Source organism: Pteropus medius, unplaced genomic scaffold (assembly GCF_902729225.1).
Source record: "Pteropus medius unplaced genomic scaffold, Ma_sr-lr_union100, whole genome shotgun sequence".
Classification (NCBI taxonomy): Eukaryota; Metazoa; Chordata; class Mammalia; order Chiroptera; family Pteropodidae; genus Pteropus; species Pteropus medius.
The window spans coordinates 8825942-8852655 of NW_024346771.1; the positions used below are offsets into that span (position 1 = coordinate 8825942).

Consider the following 26714-nt stretch of genomic DNA (forward strand, 5'->3'; position numbering starts at 1 on the left):
TCTGAAATCTTGTATGATGGGTTCATGGTTTTCTTAGGCATCTATTTATGTTTTTTAATGTGAAAGCACTAGTAGTTTAGTATCTCTTAAAAGGACATTGGTTTCTCTTACATTCGTTTTGTGGCATGTTCTTTGAATATAGAATTGCAGATATAAGGCTACCTGGCCTTGAGGTGCCTAACGGTAAAATGCGGTTGTAAGTTTGCAGAGATATAATTAATTCTAGAATTTGAAAAGAGCGCAAAAACTTCCGATTATATGCCACACTTGGAACACACTCTCTTTGATTTGGGGGATGTGAGATGAGGGGGTGAAATTCAGATTTTTGAGACACCCTGATACCAAGGTGGTGTTTTGCTGTTTTTAAGCCACCGAAGAGAAATATTTGCTACTTTCTTCTGAAACGGCACATTGAGAGGCATAGAACATAGTAGAGAGCACAGGATACTGCTGTTTATGTTACTAGATAGTATTCTGCCTCAGGACTATTATGAAGATTAATTAATATGTGTAGAGCATTTAATCAATTCCTGACACATCATAAGCACAAAACAAGCATAAGGCATTACTGCATTTGTTGTTTCTATTATTCCCTTCCTGTCGGTGTCCTGTTCTACACTCGAATTTCACATGTGGCTATTATTCTTTTACTTTATATATAAGTTAACTAGCATGTATAAAGTACTTTTAAAAGCCAGATTTCTTCTTTCAGACTAAAAGTACTTGATTTTAGTTATTTGTATATAATCACAAAGCTTGCATTTTTTTCTTCTGTACTGTACTCCATCCACATCTATCCCTACCAGTCAGTGTAAGTCCTTTGGCCTTGGGACAGAATTGATAATGCGGATGAGTTGAGTCTAAGCAGGGAAAAGGGGAAGGATGTTTCCAAAGAATAGTTAGCAAGGTCGGTGTATTTCTAAGTGCAAATTAACACTTAGCTCCTTCTGTAATGCAACTCAAGAACTAAAGCATTATCGAAAAGGTTTCTTTGGAGGGGCCGTAATCCAGGTACTTCTGTCATTCATCGTATAGTAATAAACTAAGTCCTTCAAGATCAAAGGAGCAAGGGCAAGTCTTATTAAAGCACTTATTCAAAATCATTGTTCTAATATTAACTAATATTTTTGATTCATGATCCTTTTGTAAAATCTCTCAACATGTATCAAAAGAGCATTTAACAGCCAACCTTTGCTTTAACCATTAAGCCTGTTTTGGATTAGGGAGGTACAGTGGGAGGTGGTTGAATGATTTGGTTGGTTTGTAAGTCAGAAACAGATATTTCTGCTGTGATTTTCAAAATCACAAGATCAATAAATACAAAAGCAGTAAGTGCAGCTTTCTATCTTTAGTTCTAACGTGTATGTGAGTATGTGCTTTTGTAATTAAGTGTTACCTAAGTATCCCCTCCTGGGGAGCTAAAACGTGTTTTAGCTTCACATGACAATGAATAGGACCTGTGTGAAAGCAACTTGACCATCATGTCTACCTTCTCTGGAAGAGCATATTAAAAATGTGAACTAGGGTTTATTGTCTTAAATTTTCTAATCGAGACATTACAAGAACTTTTTTCCTTGAGCTAATCTAGTCTGGGGCTCCAAAACAGTCAACTTATTTTAATACTAGCTTAAGTCAGATATGGTAAGGATATTAAACTGATTGCCAGTAATCACAAGGTTCACTTACTGTGTGATCTTTAACACTTAATTTCAATACTTTGAATCAGATAGTGCTTTTCACAAAGCCTGGTCTCCGCTGGCATTCTACTTCTGGTGCCTACCCTCACTTGTTCTCCTTCCTCATCTGAGACCTATGTAACAGCTCATATTCAACCGAGTTCAAACCCAGGTTCTGGAATGATAATCCTGATCTTCAGAGGAATTTGAAAAGCTTGACATCAATAATACTTGGTCCTGTCTGCAATTAGAGTCCTCCTAGATACCTGGGCTCTCCCCCAGGTGATTTTGCTTTGGTGCAGAGTAGAGCATGGACGTTGTTTTGTGTCTATTTGGGATTTCCTCCATTCTTGTCTGATTTTTAATGCACAGAGTTGAGACCTTTTATTTTAGATGATTACCTAGAGTTGAACCTCAAGACTGTATATACATACAGATTGCTGGTGTAGCCTTGATGTGGTTGCCACTAATTCTCTTGGTCCCCAGCCTAGGTCCTTATTATCTTAAAGAGTAGGCCTGGCCTTGCCATTCCTTAGTGCCTACCCCACCTTCCTACTTTTGCTTACCTTATATACTCATAGCACAATACCTCTAAGACAAAGTAGGCATTTAATAAATATTTTGAATGAATTAATGAATGCCAAATACCCAAAGAGAAATGATCTAATTTTAAGTAACATTTTGAAGCCATCAATTTCAAAACCATAGTCTTGGAAATTCCCCTCCTTTTGGCTTCTGTATTAGTTTTCTATTGCATAACAAATTACCCCAAACTTAGCAGCTTGAAACTACACAAATTTATTATTATCTTACAATTTTGTGGCTCAGGGGTCTTCATGTGTTCTCTGGGTCCTCCGCTCGTGGTCTTACCAGACTGAAGTCACAGTTTTGTCTGGGTCCTCAATCTCCTCTGAGGCAGGAGCCCCTTTTCCAGTTCACTGGTTCTTGGCCAAATCCAGTTTCTTACAGATGTATAGGGCTGGGATGCCTGCTTTCTTGCCGACTGTCAGCAGGGGGTGTTCTCAGCTCATAGAAGCTACCTGTCATCTCCTGTCACGTGATCCTCACCACAACATGGCAGTTTGCTTCTTCAAAGCCAGCAGGAGAACATTTGAAGAAATAATGTTAAAAAACTTTCCAAATTTGATGGAAAAAACCTACAACACATTAATCTACACATCTAAGCAGCTTAACAAGCTCCAAAGTAGGATTTGAAAAAAGCTCCATACTTAGTTACATCGTAATCAAACTATTGAAAGTCGAGGACAAAGAGAGAAAGAATCCTGAAAACAGCAAGAGGGAAGCAGCTCAGCATATCCAAGAGATCCTCAGTATGATAAACAGCTGATTTCATTTGCATCTGCAAATTCCTTCTGCCATATAACAGTTAATGGTGTGATGTTCCATCATATTCATGAGTCCCACACACTCTAGGAGAGGGGATTGTGCAGAGCTTCTGCAGCAGGAGATGAGAATCTCGGGCCTTCTAAGTGTTTTGCCTGCCAAGGCTTTGGTCTCTCTGGATTGGCAGAAATCTTGGTCTTTCAGTGGATTGGCATAGCTCTTACTTAAATGGGAGGTTTTTTTTTACCTAACTGTGCCAAATTGTGATGAAATTAAATTTAGCAGATGCATCTTCACTTTCTGAGAACCCTCTAGATTTTTTTTTCCCCCCATCTATGATGTCTGTGGCTCTAGATTGTTCGGCTTTTAGTTGTACACACCAACACTGGCTAGTAAAGCTTTGTGATTTGATTCAAATTGGTGTATTAAGGCACAGTATTCAAATATGTGTTCTTTTGCCCCATGATTACTTATCCACAAACTGTACATTAGGGCATTACAAATTAATCCTTCCTGGAGATAGATTCATTGTTACTTAAATGCTCTGTTTTGATGTACCATCCATTGTACTTTCATATAAATATAGATGCCGTTGTAAGTCATGCAACTGCTTTACCTAAGAATTTGAGATGTATTTGAACAATTGTCTAATGAATGTAGTACCTAAATAAATTAAAATATATAGAAATTGTGATGTATATGTTACTGTGCTCTAAGACCTAAAATTGTTATCATCATTTTAAAGCAGTAAAAAAAACCAAAGTGGGCCATTTTTGTCTGGATTATTTAATGCGCTGAAGATAGATACTCTTACCTGTCTCTTAAAATGTGTGTTTTGCCTCCTTTATCATTTGCAGAGTTATTAAAAGCTGTAGCAAGTGCTAGGGAAGTCTTTGTGATTTAAGAGCACTTTGTGATCACAGACCAGGTTCTCCTGTTGTTGTCCTTTAATTCCTTAAAAGTAGAGCAAAGTTATATTCTAAGTATTAGAAGAGTCTGAAATCTGTGCATTAAACTTTCATATTGACCCCATCCTTGGAGAATATTAATTTTATGCAAACAGTACTTGGGGAGTTTGCAGTCCATGTAATTCATTCTCCTTATCTGTAAGGCCATATTTAGGAAAGCACTTCGGAAACATTCTAAGCTGATACAGCTCTGATTTTTTTGCTTTAACAATATTTTTAATATTTTGTTTCCATTTTATCTTAGTGTTTTGAGGTGTTTCATATTGGCGAGAGGTCTTTACAAATCTAAGATGTTTTGAAAAGGAGAGAAGAAGTGCAACAGAAACCAGAACACATGCCAGTCACCAGTGTGCTTATCAGGCTGAGACTGATTGGGATTCTTTGGGAAAGCCCCACCCAGACTTAAAGTGGTCTGCAATATTCCCAGGGAAACCATTGTTTAAGTGTGGGAGTCCTGACTAGTGTCGATCAAGCCATACAGGAGTATACTAGACCTTTCTTAATGTACTCTGCTTGTGTTGATAATATAATATATTAACAGTAGAAAGTGGATTCTAGAATTTGACCTCCATTTGACTTCTGCCTCTGCCGCTTGTTAGTGGTCTGAGCAAGTCATATAAGCTCTGAATTCTTGTTTTTTTATTCATAAAATGGGAATGCTAATACTTGCTTTAGGCCTTATTGGAAGGATTAATTATAATAAAGAATATAAAAACATAACTAAATATTAATTTGCTGTTGTCGCTCCTGCTATTATTGTTTGAGGGTTATTTTGGTTTTGCTGCTGCTGCTGTTGAAACAAATTGAAAACCAAATTTTTTCCAGCATTAGGAAGATTTTTTCCATTAATCAAAGTGAATGTGTTAATGACAATAAAATTTTGAGTGATATGTTTATATTTTAGCATTCAGAATCCCAGCGTGTTTCCTTATCATAGGCAATTCTCTAACGTTTAGTGTCTAATTTGTTAGATAAAATTTAGCCCCTAAATGTTTTGAGAAATGTGGGAAATGAAGGCATGGCAAAGAAACCTAGAAGGTAGAAAGATGCTGTTGTCTGGAGCAGGAAAAGTAATATAAATAGCCTTTAAAAATTAAAATTTCAGAGACTGAAAAAATTTTAAATCTCTAGTTATAGATAGGTAGCATGGCCTACTGAAAGGGTTTTACCATCAGATAAAATTTGAATCTCAGCTTAACGAAGACTGCCTCTTTCAGGCCTCATTTTGACCTCTGATCTTCCATTTCATTACTTAGAGCAGGAATACTAAAACTTGTAGGATGAATTATTACTATTATTAAGGACCTAGCAAATGGTCGAGGTCTAAAACTGGTAGTTATTGTTATTATTCTTACTATTCTTAGCTTTCAGGTTATATATATGTAGACGGTTTTTATAAAATAAGCCAGATACTTTTTCAGCTTACGTATAACCGTGGTTTAAGCACCTGCTTCTTCTCTCTGCTTAAATCGTGCCCGCTTTCCTGTTCGCCAGTCCCCGCCTCAGCGTAGTCGAGTAGGTGAGGACTGCCCCACTAGGTCAGCTTCGACCTGCTCTGGGCTCGGAGAAGGAAACTTGGAAGAAAATTGTAAACAGGTAGATTTAAAATTGTGTACTAATTCGAAAAAAGGTACTTCGCTGTTTGCATTTTAGATTATTAATACTGGTTACCCTTGTGAAGACACTGAGAAGATTTTGAAGAAACCTAAAATTAATATAAATTTGTGTCATCGTATGTGCGTATATGTGTGTGGCTGTGTAAATGTTCATGTTTTGGTGTGTTTTATGATTAACTTCCTTCCTAAAGAAATAGCCATGTTGAGTGCAAACCTTTACACTCACTCTCTCTCTCTCTCTCTCTCTCTCTCTCTCTCTATATATATATATATATATATATATATATATATATTTTTTTTTTTTTTTTTAAGCATACCTATAGCACCTGGTCTTCCTAGGTGGTCTCCCATCCAAGTACTAACCAGGCCCGACCCTGCTTAGCTTCCGAGATCAGACGAGATCAGGCAGGGTGGCATGGCCGTAGACAGACAGACTTCCACCATATTTTAATGGAATAGTAAAGAACAGACACTAAATAAGCAAGGTTTTGAGTTACCTTCTCTTTAGTGATTTTCTGAAGCAATTTTAATGACAATCTGAAGAGAATGGTAATAATTGCTTAATAGATTAGAACACTCTTATTCTTCCCAAATTTTAAGTTTTCTCTGATTAATACCAGCAATGAAGCATTTGTGAAAGCTTTATTACCTCCTGTTTGGAAGAATTCTTTTCTGCTGTAAGGTACACAGCATTCAAGGCTATTGATAACCCCAGGAGTTCTTTTCAAACAGTAAGCAGTGATATTCGAAGAACTCTTTACAATCACTCCCCCAATTTTTCTGTGGTGGTGTGAGTGGGAATCATTCTCTTTTAAGTTGTTATTTGATTTTTAAAATAAATTGCACTAGTTGTCCATTAAGAAAAGCAGCACTCTTGAGTTTTTTCGTTTGGCTAGTGTGCCTTTGGTGTAAGGCAAGAGTTCAAAGAAAGATGGGACAAGAACAGTGACATACTCTGCTTGATTCATTATTGAACATGAGTTATGCCCCAGGCTTTTAAAAATGAATCTCTCCAACTTATCCCCATAATTGGAATTATTCCTTTAATGAGAGCGTATTGATGGTTGTGATAAATATAACCCAGTTCTCTTCTTGGAATTCTAGTATTTGATTGCTCACTGACACAGAGGGTTTTAGATAAAATCTTAGGACCATTATTCTCATTCCTTTTAAAATTTTGATGTAAACTCTTTTAAAAATAATATATTTAAATGATAACTTTTTATCCATTTCTGAAGCTTGATTCTCATTAGAAAAAGATTTTAATTTAAAAACAGCTTTAAGCCAGAGGGTGATTTTTGAAAACTGAATAAAATCATATTCATTTTATATTTCAGAACATGTAAAAATAAATCATTTATATGTATAAATCACACATATCATCTGTCCGACCAGTTATATTTTCAAAGTCCCCTGTCTTTCTATTTGATTTTTTACCAAATTCAGCTTTAGGATTTCTTTTCCCACATGACTAAAAGTCACTAAGGTTAAGTAGCCACTGTGAATTAGCAGTTTCAAGGCTTATCATCTTGCAGTCTTCCTGTTCCTAAAAGATCCCACTGATTTTATAATTTGCTTTGTGAAAAACCTCAAGTAAGTTTGTGGTATTAGATATCTTGTCACTTTGGGAAGAAATAGAGTGTTTTAGTAAAGACAGTGGCACATTTCAAATAAGAATATGCTGTTTAAATATAATGATACATTTTATAATTTTCAGGTCATTTTCAGTCAACAAAAGAATAAGTCCCTAAACTTACTTATTAAACTGGCAACATTGATTGCTTGCGTCTGCTAAAACTCAAGTCTGCTTCTTTCTTTCTCTTCGAAGTACAGTTTTCTTCTGCATGCATTTTTTTCTAACATCTAATAAAATGTTTTTTTTTTAATGCACAGTTTACTTTGCATGATTTTTGAAATTTGCTCTTATACAAATATTTAAACCATGTTTATTATTAGTATGTTAAATTGGGGAAATAGATTCCTCCATATAATGATTTATTAAGAATGTTTCAATAATGGAATGTAGAAATGTTTATTTTAGTACAGTTATCATATTGTTTTTTACCTGTCAGGAAAGCACACTGGCCTGGTGTGATCTGATTTGAATGAAAGGTTACTAATGACTATAATTTGGAGGTCAAGAGAAAAAGTGAGATACTTCTGCCCAATGCTGTGTGTAGTGAATGTTTTTGACATGTTGAGAAAGTAATTTTTGATTACTCTATAAAAAATCCTACTTATATTTTCTATTGATAATTTTTTTGGTTAAATACATTTGGGTCTTTGGATTTTTTTTCAGGCACAAATAGTTTTAACTGGACCCAGAATTTTAACATTATAAAAGCATTGAAATGTTTTGTGGTCTTTATTGCCAAAGAATTTCTCAGTAAATATGTTTGTTGTAATATTGTATATCATGGGGAAAAGTATAATTTTTTTCCCATAATAATTACTGTATTCCTCAAAATTGGAGTCTTTGGAAAAATAAATGTATGCTTTTTAGTCAAAAGATTTTCATAATGTGTTTTCCTTTCTTTTGACTCTTAGAAATTTGTAAGAAATGCCAGTTAGTATTTACTAAAGTTTTCTTTTGGCATAGTTTTTCTAAAGCAAAAACCCTTGTAACTAATTCCTCAGGCGTTTTTAAAGCTCAGAATGCCGGCTACTCCACTACTACCATAGAAAGCACTTAGCATGCGGGAGAAGTTCGAGTCTCATTTGACTGCTACTGCTTCAGCTAATTGATTTTCCCCACCTTGCTACTATAGTGATTATAAGCAGTTCTGCAGTATATTGTCTCAATTAATAAAGAAAAGTAGAATTCTTTCTAAAAGACAGAAGAATAAGTTTTTAATTTGCACCATGTAAGTCTCCTTTGCTTCCCAAAGACTGTCTCTCTCCTCAATTCATAGCTGTAAATGTAGGAGATTTTCAGTTTTTCAGATATTTAAACTCTTTTTCTAGTGTATCTCAGTCACTGGGAGTGGGGTTAAGGAAAATCAGTTTCTCAAGATAACCCAGTGATGGCTAGTTTAGAAACGTGTTCTTTCCAGGATGCTCTGAGAGCCCCTTCCAATTTTGACTTATTAGAGTGAACAATCTTAAGCCTTAAAAAATTTTTGTTTTATTTATGTATTTACCAGCTTCATTCTTAGTGCTAGATAACATAAGAAAAATTACAGGAATTTATTAATGTGCTGTGGAAATCCAAACCCAGGGCTTTAAAATGCAACAGGGCTGTAATTGATGATAGAATTTTTACAGATGCCTTTTATTTTTATTTTTATTTTTTTATGGCAAAGGTGTCCTCTTATTTATTTTACTCATACAAAAATGTTTTTTAAAAACAATTTTAATGAATATTTTGACCAAGATATGTTACCGTACATTACATACATTAATCATGTCTTTTTTTTTCTAGGCAGCACAAATAGTGCTTATTTCTCTGTTCGAACTGAACACTCCTGAATTTACCATGTTACTTGGTGCCTTGCCAAAAACATTCCAGGATGGTGCCACCAAACTCCTGCATAACCACCTCAAGAATTCCAGTAACACCAGTGTGGTGAGTGCTTTGGTCACGATGGGTACCTCTGTACTGATGATGGCCTCTGCGTGTCCCTTCTGGAACTTGCTCTAATAAAATAGCCAGCTTTCTTGTTCCCTTTTAGGAGATTGTGGGTCTACATGAGGCCATGTTTGATCCTGCTGTATTTACAATGAATGACTGAACCTAATATTTAAATATGGCCTTTTTTCTTAAGTTGTTCAGTCAGTTCAGTTTTTACATTTAGTCATTTATTTATTGACTTACTTATTTTTTCTTCATATTGTAGAGATGCAAATGCTCAATTGTGTCTGTTACTCCAGCACAACTGGCATCGGTCATTCAGATTCGGGAATGCCTATGTAACAGTTAACCGTTTTTTGGTTTAACATGCACTTAAAATTGGCCATAACCAATTCAGAAAAAAAATGACCCCAATTGTGCAAATTCTCCCTATTTATTTACACGTGGGTTAAAAGGCCAAGGGAAAAGTAGACCATATTCTGTATTTAGCCCTTGAGTAATGATGCTTATTCTGCCTTTACTCCAGGGCTCTCCAAGCAATACAATTGGCCGGACTCCCTCCAGACACACCAGCAGCAGGACTAGCCCCCTGACCTCACCCACCAACTGTTCCCATGGGGGCCTGTCTCCAAGGTAATGCCTTTCAACAGAAGTGAAGAAACTAAAGCACTCCAATGTCAGTTTAGCCTGTTTTTATATTTTTAGACCAAGCTTAATACCAAAAAGTTGTATGAGTGTTAGGAGACTAGGGGTTCCAGTCTCCACCCAGATCTTAACTGTATAGTCAGTCTTGGGCAGAGCAGTTAACTTCTACAGTGAGATGAGTGGTTTGCACTGAATGTTCTCTGAGATTCTTCTAGCCCTAAACACTTTCTAGTGCTTTAAAGATTTTAGAACTAAAAGTTCCATTTAGTTCTATATCATATAGAAACCATTTAGAAGCTCATCACTTACTCTGTAAGTAATAGGAGCACGTGAAGAAGATATGTAGTCATCTAAATAAACTCTTTATTACATGTCCACACAGTCTGGAGTAGTTTTCTAACCAAGTGGCCATTCCAAGCATAGTCACTATCATCATTGGCTCATGTTTAAAGCAGAATGCTGCTCTGGAGGAGGGAGTAAGAACCTGAGAACTAAAATTAGATCAGCATTTTCAGATTCGTGTGAACAATGGCCTTAAGGAGTGTGAGGCAGTGACTGAAAAGCAGAAAATGTTTTGTCTTGGGATCTTTAGTTAACACTTCTTCATCTGGCCAGAGCCTTAGGCAGTCTCTACATGGTGGCCTTCATGACATCACCCTGGCATGCATTGGAATCCCCTGTGGTCTCAGAGTAATGGCCCTGTAAGCCAGACTTTTTAGGCAACAGCCAGTGCCTGAACCTGTAAGGGTCATACATACTGTGCTGTCCACAAAAGTCCAGATTTTTGGGGTCATTAACAACAAGAAGCAAGAAGCTAGCTCTTAAGGGTTGCTGACACCAAGATCTTAAAATTATAAGAAAATACTGCAAGTAAGCCATTTTCCCTTAAATGGTTACTTCTTTAGTAGAAAGATAATCAAAACGTAAGTGCCTTTAAATCTCGATTTTTAAATGACAAGGAGTCTCTCAGATTCCTCTGTCTTTACCACTGAATTTCTCTTCAGTTCCTCAGATTATCATGTAAATATTTTGGGATGTGTCAATTTTGCATTTTTCTCTTGGTTAAACAAAATATCTTGTATAAGTATAGTATCCTACTGTTTATTGCCTTAGATTTAATCACTCTAAGCCTCCCCGCACCCATACTATATTTAAGTAGAATGAAGTATGATGTTATGTCTCCAGATTTGGTCTGTATTGTCATGATTCAGCAGACTATTCTAATTCGACAAGTGAGACCAGAAACCAATAAAAATATGTCTGACTTTCCCCAGGTATAACTGAAGCTCAGCCAACAAATTTTTTTAGTGTTAACATCTGTATCTAAGTACGTAGTTTGTCTTAAATGACCACAGTCCAGTGTTGAAAGTAAAATCATAGAGTTCTCTTTCTTGGTTGGGGGAGAATTTTATGGAGAACTTGTATTCTCCGTAAATTGTTGCTTTTGTGAGATACTTTGTAACATTAATTGGGAAATCTCTTCTTTCATAACACAGTTCGTACTTCCTTTAGTTATTTCGTTATTAGGGTGGCACATTCTTCAGGTAACAAGCAAAAGGTAAAACTCAAATTTTTTTTATATGTGCTGATAATCTAAGTTAAAGATTGGTGGGAGCTGCTAATATAATTAATCAGAGCTAAGAATTGGCTAGGTATTAATCTCATGGATCCCCAAATTATTAAAAATTTTAATTTATTTTCCAGGTCACCATTCATTCTTAATTGGCCTGATTTTAAATTTTATTATTAGGGTTACAGGTCAGTGGAAGAAATGAAGAGATTTATTTTCAATATTAAAAAGTCCAAGAGACTAAATATTTTTTTGTTAAAAAATTCTTCTTTAGGCAATTATATCATTTCTTTCTTTTTTAAAAAAACATTATGCCTTCAGTCAGTGCATAACTAGCTAGATGGCCTTATAGCCAACTTGAATTTAATAGGAGAAATGATTTTTCTCATAACTAAAAATGTCCAGAAGTAGGAAAAACTGCCTCATATCATATCACTGGAAATATTCAAATAGGCTGCATACTTTCTACCAGGAATACTATAAAAGCAACGAACTCTTGCACTAACTAGGAGAATGGGCCAGGTTACCGCATTGTAAGGAAACGGTGATGAGTTCTACCGTGTATAATCGCCACTATTTTCCTGAGCAGTGCTCTTGAAACATTTATTTTATCTGACCTGTCATCTTGACCTTATGATACTAGCTTTTCATTCTTTATTACCAATGATTTGTTTTTAATCTAATTTGAGTACTGAAATGAACTAGTATTTTTTTTTTTTTTTTGGTCCAAAAATTCTACACTCAGATCATAGTGGCAATAAAGAAATATCCTAAAATGATGAAGGAAATCTGCGTTTCGGTAGTTTTTTTTTTTAAAATCACTAATGAGGAACTCATTTTTATCAAACCCATTAGTATTAGAGAAGCCATAGCTAACAGGTTAAACTTTCTGTGTGAGAGAAGAATTACTGCCTATTCCCAGCTAGTAAACAGATACTACTGGAGATTTGGAAAGGAAATATATGACCTATAGTTTTTCATCATTAAACACATTTATATTTTAGCTTATTTTACCCAGTGTGATTTATAAAAAAACAGAGTTGCAACAAACTTGAGAAATCGCATGAAATCCATTCCCTTTAATGTAAAAAACTATATGGCAGTCCTCACTCTGGGGCTCGGCAAACATGTTGTAGAGCAGAATGGCACTAACTACATAACCTCTCTTACCCTAGCAGTAAAAGGTAATTTTAGGTAGATTTTACAGTCATCCCATCAGAGGACGCTATCAATAGAATCAAAGTGGGGATTACCGGGAAGACCTAGCCTCTCACAGGGACGCGGCAGTGTGCCTGCTTTATTCTCTCCTTGTTAGCAGAGCTCCAGCCCGAGGTGGTCGCCTTTATTTCTCTTTTACCCACACTCCCAACTCAGTGTATGACTTAGGCCCTTCTATGCTGTAGTGACCTCTTATATCCACATTTTTATTTTCCGTATAAAATGGACCATAACTGTCCTCAGATGGAGACTAGCTTTGTACCTACTGCTCTTAGAACTACAGTGAATGCCAGCGGCAGGCAGTGCAGCTCTGTAGGAACACTGTCTCTGATACCACACTGTACCTAATGGCCGCATGTCACATTTCCAACAAGTCCAGCTCACCCCTTTCCCAGTGGTTTTTTAAGATTGGAACAGTTGCTAGAACTCTGTCAGGGCTTCTGCAAGTCCAGATAACTTAGCGATATTTGTGAAGAGGAATACCCGTGTTCTCAGATGAATTTTAATTTTAATATTAGGCGACATAAGTAAAGGAATTAGATTTTCAGTTTCCCTCTCTCTGAGCTGGCCAGCTGAGGGTTGGTGCCCTCCCTCTGGTGGTGCTGGTGTTCTTTCAGAAGGAAATCACCTGTGGCAGCCTCTGACCTCCATATGATCAGATCCCAGCCTCGGAGCACGCGGACTGCTCTGGTCAGAGTGTCACATTCTCTGATTCTTCCTGCTACAGTCCTTTTGGTTCCATTTGAATTAAGGCTCACAATACCTTCTTTGGTTCTTTCTAAAATAATGGATTGCATTATCTGAAACCGAACATTCCTATTTTTTTATGAGTGCTTATAATGTCCTTCTTAGTGCGTGCGCGCGCGCACACACACACACACGTGTGCACGCTTCATGCTTATACTTGGAATCTCATGTGATTTAAAAATGTAAATGCATGATTGAGAGGGAAAGGAATAAAGCAGTCTGATCGAAGACCAAATTATAAAACAAAATTTGTTCTTTTTCTTGGTATGGTGAAGTATTTATTTTGCTAGAACTTTGTCAAGGAAAAAGGAGACTTTGAAACACTTAGAGTATAGCGTCTTCCTCTCACCTGTCTCCTCCCTTTCCCTTTGCCTTTTTTTTGTTTCTCTTTCTGATTTTCCTCTTCTGATCACTACAGTCGGTTATGGGGTTGGAGTGCCGATGGGCTATCGAAACACCCACCTCCCTTTTCTCAGCCTAACTCCATTCCCACCGCTCCCTCCCACAAGACTCTCAGGCGCTCTTACTCTCCCAGGTAACAAGCTACCTGTTAAACTTGTCTGAGGTGTCACAATATTATTGCATTTCCAAGGTCGTCTCAGGTCTTTTGGAAAGCCTCTCAGCTGCCTCCAGTGTGGTCCCTGCTTTGGCTTAGACTAGCAGGAGGAGAGCCTTGGTGAGAAGTGTGAGCTGGTGTGTGACCTTTGTCAAACCTTATGAGTACGGTTCCTGCCTTGTCACAAGGACAGATGACCATTTCATCAACTGACCAAATTCATCAACATCTGTTATTATGAGCCTTTTGGCCCAGTGCAGTTCTCAGCCCCTAGAAGGTGCTCAGGCAGTGCTGTGAAATCAAGGCAGGCAGCAGCGAGCACAGTTTCCTTAGCATTCTTCTTAGGTGCACAAGGCATTTCCACTAAGAGGCAGATGACACCTGCTTTTCCCAAACTGCATCTGTAGCTCTCAGTCCTGCTAGTGATTGTATGGACTGGCTTCTTTCATAATGAACTGTCACCTGGTGATAGTCTCAGGACACGGATCCAGAAAGGAGACCCCGAGAAGGGCATTCAGTAAAGGTGCCCTGCCTCCACGTAGGAGAGCTATCGGTTCCCTCATAAGTCCCTGCTTTAATGTGACAGTGTGAATGAGTCTAGAAGAAAGGGGTAGGGCTTCTTTCAGGTGGTAAATCTGTAGTACAGAGTGGGGTCCACATGTTCCTACAGCTACCTGTTTGAGGGTCTCCTAGGTGCTTTTTATAAAGGTCTGAAGACCAGAGAATCTCTTCTATAGAAGCCTGTAATTAAATGAGCAGAGCAGGGCCAGACCAGTTCTCTCTGTGCTGTGTAAGGGAAGTTTGTACCCTCTGGTATAGAACGAGGGTAAAAATAAAACAAAGTCTTACTTTTGAATGCTTCAGAGATAGCTTTTATACAGAAGATTTACATTCCTACTTTTGTATCCTCAACATAGTGAAGCTCTACATAGTAAACAAGTCGGCTAAATGTTTTAGCAACATCTTTCTTTTGAAGCTCTTACAGCTCTAAAAGTAACTTCTAAAGTATACAGAGAATCCTTGTAATGACTGTTTCTAGATACACAAGGTTAGGGCAAGGGCACACCGACAATGAGATGTCACTGCTGTCGTCAATGTTAATAAAGCATGTTGCTACACTTTTTTTTATTTTTTATTTTAAAAGTTAGGCCGCAAAGTATAAGACCAGCTTAATGACTGTCTCTCCGTATACTGATCTACGTGCCCTAATGGGCACTAAGCTTCACCTTCAGCCAGCCTTCCCATCTAGCCATCAAGACTGTCCTGCAGAGGACATCCAGTTCCCAGAACTATCGTTCACATATGCACCAAAAATACAGCTGATGCTTAATAAACACCTATAACTTCTGTTAACTACCAGTGGGAGAGGAGATGAGAGACTTTTGCATTTAGAAAACCTATTGGTTACATAAAACTAAGGAAATCTATGTCTGTCTCTTTGCTCTATGCCAAAAACCTGTTGATTTCATAATAAAGAACAGTTATCCATTTTTCCATACCCTAGTATCTTTTCCCTAGAGGATGACAAGAAAATCTTAGAAGGCAAACTTCCTGTCTCCAATTTCTCTTTTCTTGGAGACCCAACGTCATGCATCTCTCCACCCATAATACAGATCCTTTACAACAGGGCAGTTCATAACTTTATTCTACTTCAGTATTGGGTAACATGGCCTGGCCTTAGGTCAGTGAGTATTGACCGATTGAGCAACTTTTCCTAATCTAAAGAATCCTAAGGAAACCTTTCTAGGGTCTAATTGCAGTGTTTGCAGGTGACCAGAGCCTGGCCTTTAACCTAAAGGATTGTGTCCTGGGGTTGTCTCTGACCTGAAACAAGACAGTGTGGGGCAGGTGACAGACTGGGATCTCTTCTAAGCAAAGCTGCTGCATTTCTCTTGCTGCTTCCTTATTGTGCGGCTCGTTGGGACCACAATGTCTACGATTCCCCGATGACAGCATTCATGAGAATTTCCTTTTTCTCAATGAAATGAGGACTCGTAGATTTGAAAAAAAGGACTGTTGATTTGAAAAAAGACAAATCAAGCCAAAGCATAAAATAGCAAAGTATCACGGTTTCCTGTTAGAGGAAAACAATGATCTCTCTCACCTGGAGCTCACGGTTTTCGCTTCATACCAAGGAGATAATTCCGACCTCAAGCTAGTGAGTCTAAAAGAAGTGTCACCACAGCCTGTACCTGGTTATGCACACATACTTCTAAATTGGAAGTCTGAGTTGGTTTTTTAATTGAAGTAAGAGGAGGAACATTAACTGGCAGAATCCTTTATTTTCCTATTTTAAAAAGAGGCTACTATATGCTAAAGTTATGTGACCCGAAATGAAATGTTTTAAGAAAGTTCATGCTGAGAAAAATGAGATGAATTATCTGAAAGCTAACATTATCTGAAGCGACACGTGAAAAATAATATTGTGACATCCCTTAAAAAGCTGAACGTTCCGCCAGACTTCCTCTTGTCCATCCCGTCATTCTTTTGTATTTTTTTGTTTTTGTTTTTATTTTTGCATGGGCTGTGCTATTATTATTTTTGGTTTTTGTGATTCCAAGTATTTTAAGGCATCTTTTTACATCTTGTATACATATTTTTTGTTTGAGTCATACTTAGTCTTCACATATAAAAAAAAAAAAATAGTGTACTGGCCAGATGTATAAATGCTTTTGTTCCTATATACCTGGTATTGTGGTGGTCTAGAAAGTGGTGGGGGGCAGGGAGCCCCTGTGCTCCTCAGTCATGCTTCTTCACATTAAAGAGATGCTCCCTCATAGACAGACAGATACCTTCTGAACTCAGAAGGGCTTGAAATCTTGAATTCTGTTCAAGTTTTTTATTCCACCTCCTGACAGTATACACATGGAATTTTCACTGTAAACGTGTTCAAGTTCACATTTCTTTTTGTTTGATGCCAGAGCCAATCTTTGAGTTGGCGTGTATTTTTGTGAACAGTCCAAGTACAATTGGGGTGTGTATTTTCTTTCATCAGAAAAGAAAATGATTTCTATCTGGGCCAGTTTTGCAATTTTAGGCAAATAGTTTCCATCTCTAAGAGTGAGTTTAGATTGTGTGCTCTAGCAGAACCTAACCAGCCTTAGAAAACACTTGGATCATTGCTATCCCACGCCATACTGGCTGCTCCAAGTGACAACTGTCCAAATCTTGTCTTTCTCATCTGCCAAAACCTTTTAAAAAACAGAAGGTGGGGAGAAGGCTTAGTAAATGTTATTTATTTTTAAGTGATTGCAAACTTAACCTCTATTGACAATGTGCAGGGATGATTGTGTTGTCCTTAGGAAGGGCTCCTGCCAGTGGGTCCTTAATTTCAGTTATTTCTCCTTAGGAGAACAGAAAAAAATTTCCTTTCTTTAGTCCTTAGTAATATTGAATGCTTACTTATATACACAGCCAAGGATTCTTCATTCCTAACAATCCTCAGTATAGCTCAAGACTTTCTGCAAATTAAATTTGACCAACTTATCTGATCTCTTCATGAATACTTCCTTAAAACAAGTGACATCTAAACTAAGTTGTAGTTTTGACTTGCCCTTGTTGACTGTTCCTCCCCATGTTTTGCTTTCTTTATATTCATGTATCTATCCGTGCTTTTCTTTGATATTCTTAGTGAGGGGTCTTGTCTGTTTCATTACCTTTTCCAGACATCTAAAGGCCGCTTGTTGACACACTGCATTATACCAAAAGGCTAGTGAGGATTTTTGTTTTATTTCACATTTTACTATGCTAAAAGGACAGCAGTTGACATTATTTTTCTGTAAGAGACAAATATATCTTGCTTTTTGAAGCACCTTTAAACATCCAGCTAGGAAAGTGACTCATCTTTATAAGACCTGCTTTTATTATAAAGCTCCAAGTATAGGCACCTAGAAGAGTTTGACATTCCCAACAAGTTTCTGGGGTAGATGACATGAGAGTTAGACTCTCAGGAGCCCATCGGTAAGGTGGACCCGACTGAGTAATAGGGTTGGTTTTTTTAGTTTTTTAACACAGGATTTTATTTACAAGCTTCTGATACTGGTGAACATAACCCAGTCTTGGGGTGATTTGCTTTGCTCCTTTGAAATTTGTAATACTAGCTTTATTTTGAAGTGCCCTTCCTCTTAGTTTAAGTTTGTACATTTGAGACCAGTAACAACCAAAGTACTTTTTTTCCATCTTCAAGATATGAAAGTTATTTTTCCACTTTCATTACCTTGTGCATTCAGTCACCGGTTGTCACTCTTTGAGTTCTTGCATTCTCGTGGTTATTGTTTCCCACTGGTTCTCATTGAGTGCTAATGTAATGTGTTTTGGACCAGATTTGTCAAGGAAGATGTGTAATTGTCCCGTGGTGGTGCTCTAATAAAAGATGTCTCTCTTCTGTTCCAAATCACCTAAAGAAATCAGACTCTAATTATATCTAACTTTGTATATTATTGGAAGTAATTTATGCCCATACCTCGATTTTATGCATATGCCTCAACTTAAGAAAGAAAATATTTTTGATCTTTAGCATGCTGGACTATGATACAGAAAACTTGAACTCTGAAGAAATCTATAGTTCTTTGCGTGGAGTTACAGAAGCCATTGAGAAGTTTAGTTTTCGAAGCCAAGAGGATCTGAATGAACCAATTAAACGAGATGGCAAAAAGGACTGTGATATTGTAAGTATCCCCAGGCTAATAGAGTACTGTATATCAATTAGGTAATAATCACCAATTCTTCTGAACACCGGCCACCATGATCACTGAGCTTCACCATTATTTTAGCCTGTGGTGGAAAGCAGTGTTTTGGAGACACAATGCAATTGCAAGTGACCTTTGCTATCTTTGCAAAGAATGCTAAATACCTTTTTTCTCAGTTTGCTTTCATTCATTCTGGACATATTTTTGTTCCTATGATGTGATAAAGGTAGTAAGCCTGAACCAGATACCAGTGTGGCTCTCTGGGAGCTCTAGACTCCTGCAGAGTCAGGCAGATAAGCAGGAGAGTGTGGTGCAGTGGGAGTGATTGGGGATCAGCACCGAGACCCGTGGGGCCGTTTTGCTGCTCAGGAAGGATCTGCAAAAGAAATGATTTCTCACCCTCTGAGCAGAAGCATGAGGGTTGTAGTCAGAGGAGGGGTACCTGTGAGAAGGTGGAGAGATGGGAGTGTCCATGGTATGATTTCCTACAGGGGGTTGCTGAAGTGGAGAGAGTGGGCTTGTGATGTTTTGGGGAGGTTTGGAGAAGAGGCTGCAGAGGTTGGCTCATGAAGGGCTCACACAACAGGAATTTCCAGCCAATATCTTGACTTCACCCTAGGGACACCGGAGAGGCTTCAAAGGATTTTTAACCAGGGAAATGGCATGGCCACACTTATATTTTAGAAAGACTTCTGTCACTCAGAGGATTATTCCAAGGAAGTTGGGTTGGGCAGGGAATAAACAGAATTAGAAGTGTCCTAAGTCTCTGCTTAGGACTATGGAGTAGGTGCTGGTGCAGTTCAGTGAGAGAGTACCATAGAAGGAGGACATACATGCGTGTTAACCTTCTTAGAACATAATGAATTTAGTTTTGAATATGTGTGATTTGCAGGATTGGTGGGCTATCCAAGCAAACACATCTAGTAGGCTTTTGGATATACTAGTCTAGAGTGGAGGCTAGAGGTAGAGATTTGAGAGGCATTGCCTAGTTGCTTGATGGTAACTACAGAAAAGTGAGTAAAAGCAACTAGATAAATGGTAAAGACAAAATCTGAAAGAGCACCAACACTAAGAAAAAGACAAGAAAAAGAGTTAGAAGGAAAGCTGAAGATGATAGGAGGGAGACCAAGAGACGGGTGCAGAAGTTGAAGGAAGCTTTCAGGAAGGAGAGTCTCATCAGAGGAATCGTGCTGCTTGTGGTCGTGACCATGTCAGGTCAGGCACGGAGCACAAAGGCTCCGTTGGATTTTTTTACTTACTATCTACATTAATTCTGTGTTAACCTAAAATACATAAAACCCATATTTGTTCACCATGTTTTACTGTAGAGCCAAGACCTTTTTTTTGAGAATGGGCCCACCATTTGGACTTTTATGTTCTTCTTAAATAAATTTTACACATAGTCACAGTCCACAATTTACAAATTTAGTTTCTTCCAGGAGTCCATTGGATTTTGTGAGCACAGTTCAGAGGAGAGGTGAAAGTGGAAAACAGATCACAGTGGGTTGAGGAGTGACTTGCATAACAGACTGGGGAGCGTTGTGGGGGGGTCATTCAGGGGCTTTTCACATATGAGAGAACTGACCTGTTTGAGGGCTGATGGGGCCAATTTAGAGAAGAATGTTAGAGTGGATGATTGGTGGACACGAGTCCTTCAGGACATGGGAAGGGGGATGAGGTTTGGGCACTGGTGAAGGGATTGGCCTCAGCCAGAAGGGAGGATGAGCAGGTTTTGTTTGGGGGCAGGAAGATGGAGGGTGTTCCCACTGGTAGCTCTCACTTTCTATGGGCCTGGCGCTTGGCTGTGGTGAGTAGAGTGGAAAAGGTTTCTATAGCAACTGGGGAGCAGAAGGTAGGGGGACAGTGATCAGGGAAAGAGAAGTCCTGCCAGGAGCAGTGCAGCCCCTAGGAGGAAGCGGATGCCTGAGGTATTACTTTTCCCGATTGTAAGTGTAATATATAGCCAACATATGATAGTTTGATAATGCAGAAGGAAAGAAATCACCATCTCTAGAGATACGCATTAACATTTCACTGTAGTTTTCTATTCTTTTATGTATATATATTGATATGTTTTGGGGTGTATGTAGAGTTTTTGTTTTTTGTTTTTTATAAAAGTGACATAATGTATATCCTGTTTAGCATATGATGTGAATACTTTCCCGTCAGTATTTTTCTATGTGAATTTTTATGGATGGATGATAATTCATCGTGTGGATATACCATAGTCATATCCTCAGTCCCCTATTTTGGAACATTTAAGTGTTTCTAATTCTTCAAAACATAAAAATACTGTGATGAAGGTTGAAAGGAATGGAGCTTGATAGGGAGAAAGTAAAGAGAACAAGGAACAAGAAGCCTCAGCATTATCAAGGGATGGGAATGGTGGAAGGAATGGGATGTAAGAGCTGCAAGCCTAGACAGAGAATAGAGGAGTTCAGATATAATGTTTCAGAAATGGTGCTGTTTCTGCTAGAGGGTGTGGCCTTGAGAGGTGGAACGATAAGAAGAGGGGAAGTGAAAATTGAAGAGTTGAGGAGGTTTAAAACAACATTTTGGCATCTAATTACCAAATTTTTAGCTTAGAGCTGAGGTAAATATGAAACTTTGTTAAATGTGAGCCTCGCGAGCCAGTATATCTATCTCTTCTTCAGCTTGACAAATAGACCCAGTCTAATGAGACAGGAGTCCGTAAGGATGAACATCGGATCCAGTGGGAAGATGGTTCACAGAAGCAGAGGCGAAAACATTAAATGTGGGCAAAAGTACATCCTTAGGAGTAATTGTAAAAGTATAACAGGACCTATATTCAAGGTTCCATTTTACTTCTAAATGGTGTTGCTTTGTTTCGAGTAGAAATCATAGCACTTAATGCTAGAAAGGATATGAGGAGCTAATGTAATATTGGTGGCACAGGAAATTGATAGTCATTTTGGAGCTTAGTAAAATTATACTTAGCAAAAGCAATTTTAAGTTTCATTTCCTTTAATAATTTAACTTTTGGCAATCTATGCTAAATAACAAACTCAGCAAAAGTAAAGAAAGATTATTTACACAAAGTAGTTTAGCATTATCTATAATGGCAAAATAATGGCAAAAACGTTTAAAAAAATCAGTAGAAGGGGGATAGTTGAGTAAATCTTATTAAAACACAAGCAGAAATAGTGGTGCGATTAAACATGGTTATAAAAGCTTTATTTACATGGTACATTCTTACGTTACAAGGAAAGCAAAATATATGATAATATGTGCACCGTGATTCCCACTATAAAATGTGTATGTAGACAAAGACTGGGGTAAAATACAAAGTTTAAAAAATAAGATTTTCTTCCTTTTTCTTTTTTGTTAAGAGTGATTAGAATTAAGATAGTTCAGCTTTATTTTTAAGTGTCCTTAGTTTTTAAAACTCTCCCTTTATATGTATATTTTTCATTGTAATAATAATAGCATATGTTTTCTTTTAGATGTTACAAAAAGAAACAAATTAAAATCATCTATGAATTATCATTCACTGAGAGAAAACTATTAAGTCTTATTTTGTTCATATCTGTGCATATATTATATATATCTGCACACACACACATATATATATTTTTTACCTGTTAATGATCATGTTAATATACAGTCTTTTGGCAGAGAGTGTTAACCAAATGCATTCCAGCAATTCCACTAAATATATATCCAAAAAAATTGAAAGAAAGGACTTGAACACATATTTCTATACTAGTGTTCATAGGAGCATTATTGATAACCAAAAGGTGGAAACAACCCAGTGTCCATCAATAGATAAATTGGGATTTAACAAAAAGGGGTGGGGATATGTACATGCAATGGAATATTAACTCAGCCATAAAAAGGAATGTAATACTGACATGCATTACGACATGAATGGAACTTGAAAATATTATGCTAAGTGTGAAATAAATAAGCCAGACATAGAATGACAAACACTGTATGCTTCCATTTATATGAGGTATCTAGAATAGTCACATTCATAGAGACAGAAAGTAAAATAGAGGTTACCAGGGCTGACAGGGGTGGGGAGTTATTATTTAATGATTTCAGAGTTTTAGTTGGGAAAGATGAGAAAGTTTTGCCCAAAATATAATAGTAGTAATGATTATACAACATCTTGAATGAATTCAATGTTACTAAATGGTATACTAACAAATTAATTGATTACAATGATATATGTATATGTTACCACAATTAAAAAACATGCATAAATAATGTATTACATTGTTGGATTGCAAATTAGTACAGCCATTTTGGAAAACAGTATGGAGGTTCCTCAAAAAGTTAAAAATGGATATACCTTTTGACCCAGCAGTTGCACTTCTGGGTATTTATCCAAAGAAAGCCAAAACAATAATTCGTAAAGATCTATGCACTCCAGTATTCATGGCAGCACAATTTACAATAGCCAAGATATGGAAGCAGCCTAAATGCCCATCAACAGACAACTGGATAAAGAAGTTATGGTTTACATATATAATGGAATATTACTCAGCCATTAAAAAAAATGAAATCCTACCATTTGCAATGACATGGATGGACCTAGAGGTTATTGTGCTACGTGAAATAAGTCAGAGAAAGATAAATACCATATGATTTCACTTATAAACTAATCAAAAATAGGCTCAGAAATATAGTGGACAGTTTGGTGATGGACAGAGGGGAGGGGGTGGTTAGGAGGCTGGGAGAATGGGGTGAAGAGTTAAAGAAGTACAAATTAGAAGTTGATAGTTGGGCACAGGGAGCACGGCAGAAGAAATACAGTTAACATTAATATGATGGCTAAGTGGAGGGCCAGGGGAGGGAGGGAGCAATTGGGGAGATCGTTTTATGAACATTATAGATGTCTAACCAATGTACTGTATACTTGAAACTAATTTAAATAAATAAACATATATATATATATAACTCATATATATATAACTTTTATATATATATATATAAAAGAACCAACTATCAACTTCTAATTTCTAAAGAGTTAAAGAAGTACAAATTAGAAGTATATATATAAATATATATATATAAAATATATATAAAAGAGTTAAAGAAGTACAAATTAGAAGTTCTTTATAAATAAAAGAACTTTTATTTATATATAAATATATGTATATATAAATATATGTAAATAAAAGAACCACTGTGGTAGAATTAAAAGAACCACTGTGGTAGAATTAAAAAAAAAAAAATGCATAAGCACGGAATTACAGAGATCTGTCTTGTCAGTAGCACAAGTAAACATTTTGCCATAGGAATCACCCAGTGTAGTCTGGCTGCCTGTAAGTTTTCACTTGTTCTTTAGTCAGCTGTCTGGGATGAGGAGAACGACAGTTTTGTTCTGTTCCCAGCAGTTGGGCTGTACTTGCTCTTGTTATAATGCCACCCTGCAAAGGGTGCCAGACAGACCAGTGTGACTCAGAAGAAAGGACCCCTGAGAGCGAAGGCTGCCAGAAACGTGATACATGGGCCAGAGGACCAGGGTTTTAATTTATTGAGGACAAGATTCAGAATATATTAGAAAAAAGTTTTTTTCCCAAAAAATAATAAAGACCTGTTTTTGACCCAGCATAAAGACGAACTCTGAGAGTCAGAAACATCCAAAGGAAGAATGATCTACCTACAAGATACTGGGTTCCCCTGAGATTTAGCCATTGTTTGACTCACCACATGGTAGGGATATGTACAAGGAATTCTTAGATGGTCGGACCACTTTAGATCTTGTGATGGTAATTGGGGGAGCGTTGGTATGTCAGGGCATCATTGAGGAAACCTTTTACTGTTTGTAATGAAAGTGATAGGCTACAGTGTTGGCACATGAGATTCCTGAAGAACTGGGATGTGAGGTATACAGTACTCATTCTCAAGGGACTCTTCAGAATTTCATGTTCTTAATCTCTCAAAAAAGGTTTGAATAAAGTTAATCACCAGATACAAAGTAAAATAGACCTTATGTGTAGACTAATGAGTAAACAGATTTTGAAAACATAAGCATATTTAGTTTCCTTAAAGGTAGTTTATGAATTAGGTATTTACAAATTGAAATTCTAGTAACTGTCCTTTTGTTAGTGGCCAGATTTCAAGTGAGAAATCTCTGGCTCTCCTAACACTTCTAAAAATTTAAAGGAAAAGTTTGTTAACAGTCCTAAAAAGGAACTGACAGTTTGTTGTGTTCAGGTGTCCCGGGACGGTGGCGTTGCCACCCCTGCCACTGAGGGCCGGGGTGGCAGTGATGTCGTGGAAGGAGGCCGAACAGCTCTGGACAACAAGACCTCCCTGCTCAACACACAGCCTCCGCGTGCCTTCCCAGGGCCACGGGCGCGGGACTACAACCTGTATCCCTACTCAGACGCCATCAACACCTATGACAAGACAGCCCTGAAGGAGGCCGTGTTTGACGACGACATGGAGCAGCTTCGAGATGGTTTGTCTTTCTTTGCTTGATTGTCCCCCATCCAGAAATACCTTCCATGGGCTTCCCCTCTTGTCAGACCGGCTCTGGGCATACTGGTCAGACATAAACGGAAACGTTGGGTCTGTTCTGGTTAGTCATTTGTTCAACAGCTATTTGTTGAACTCCTACTGTGTGCTTAGGCATGGAAGGCACAGCAATGAACAGAAGGTCACTGTTCCTGCTTCTAGAAGCTTTAGCATCTAGTCTAGTCTAGTCACGGCAGTCAAGAAATACACAGTCACACAGATAACTTAAAATTACAGCTGTGACAGCTGCGCAATGAAGGAAGGCTAACTATACCCCAGCTAACTGCTCATCAGGAAAGGCTTCACTGGGGAACCAGGGCCTGAGTGGAAATCAGAAGGACAAGAGGAGTAGGAGAGTAGCGAAGTGGGGAGCAAAGGCTCCAGTAGCCGCTGCCCCGGGCTCAGCATTTGGAACAGCTTCTGATCTATGGAAGTAAGGTCCTGTAGCACCATTGAAAGCCTTCCCTCTTCTCTCGCACCAGCATTTACCCAGGGCTTCCTGGAGCTGCTTGATGTTGGCCGTGTCCTGTAGTTGGGAGAGAGGGGATCTGATGTACACTGCGCGCTTGCGTTACCATGCGCTTGCTGCCGTGCTAGTGTTTTCCATACATTACCTAATTGAGATAGAGGGAATTATTTCCATTTTACAGATGAAGAAACAGGTCCAGAAGGTTAAGTTATTTGTCCCAAATATAACATACTTGGTATGGAACAGAATTAGTTTGGCTTTTTTCTGACCCTGTGTTAAGACCAATGTCTATTATTAATAAAGTAACAGGTGAATAAATATGTATTGATATGATGGCATTTTTATCTGGAACTTAATTGTTTTTCACCTCACTGTCATGTGCACGTGTCCCTGGCCTCAAAAAGCTCAAGGCCTGTCAGGAGAAACAGATTGATCATGGTTGCACTAGTAGGAGGAGAGGGCCATGCTGAAGGCACATGCTGGGTTAAAGAAAGAAAACCACTCAAGCAGTGATGGAATCCTGAGACATAAGAGAAGTCTCTAGTTGTTTAAAAACAGAAATTGTTTCAGGGGTTCAAAAGCATAGTCCCCTGGCTGTTAATTGCTAATTCCTGGTTGGTAGCAGCTCAGTATATACCCAAGCCTCTGTTTACTGGGTAGTAGGCAATTTGTAGTGTTCATTAGGACTTGCACTTTCTAGGAGTACTGGACTATTCTCTTTCATTGCTCATAGAAGTGGTACATCACTTACCTTATCCATTTGTTGGTCTCGTTGAAGATAGAATAGAGATTGGGTTATTTATTCAGCAACTGTATCATAAAAGTCTTAAAGAAAAGGGTGGGAATGGGGGGGAAGATGATAGAGTTCTTTAACATTTCAGACTTCTTCATGTGTTCATTCCTCAGTCTTAGAAAGTAAGGAAATATGCAAATACAAACTTAAGTAGTTCCTGATGATTCATCTAATTTTTTTTTCATCCATTGTATTTAAAGTGAATTCAGAGTTGAGGTCTGTTAAAAGAACATGGAAAGAGAAGGGATATGCTTTTCTGCCTTATAAACCATGGTTCAAGTCCCCGCAAATTGTTATGCTAAGAGAGCTTGGCATGTTTTACAGTGTGTGAATTAGTCCATAAAGAGTCTAAACACCTTGGTTT

At 37.7% G+C, this 26714-nt stretch overlaps 1 protein-coding gene and 1 pseudogene across 9 annotated transcripts in view; one reads left to right on the forward strand and one right to left on the reverse strand.

Moving 5' to 3' along the window:
* CLASP1 (cytoplasmic linker associated protein 1) overlaps nt 1-26714 on the forward strand; it is a 244102-nt gene that overhangs the window by 192107 nt on the left and 25281 nt on the right. For 8 of the 9 annotated variants that reach the window (XM_039876508.1, XM_039876514.1, XM_039876515.1 and 5 more), the window contains 4 exons: nt 9026-9169; nt 9702-9808; nt 18428-18578; nt 24786-25032. In XM_039876508.1, the coding sequence (XP_039732442.1) occupies nt 9026-9169; nt 9702-9808; nt 18428-18578; nt 24786-25032 (649 nt within the window). Of the gene's footprint in view, nt 1-9025; nt 9170-9701; nt 9809-13773; nt 13891-18427; nt 18579-24785; nt 25033-26714 lie in introns of all 9 variants that reach the window. The other variant, XM_039876517.1, reaches the window with a different exon arrangement.
* Nucleotides 5919-6031, reverse strand: LOC120613886 (uncharacterized; annotated as a pseudogene).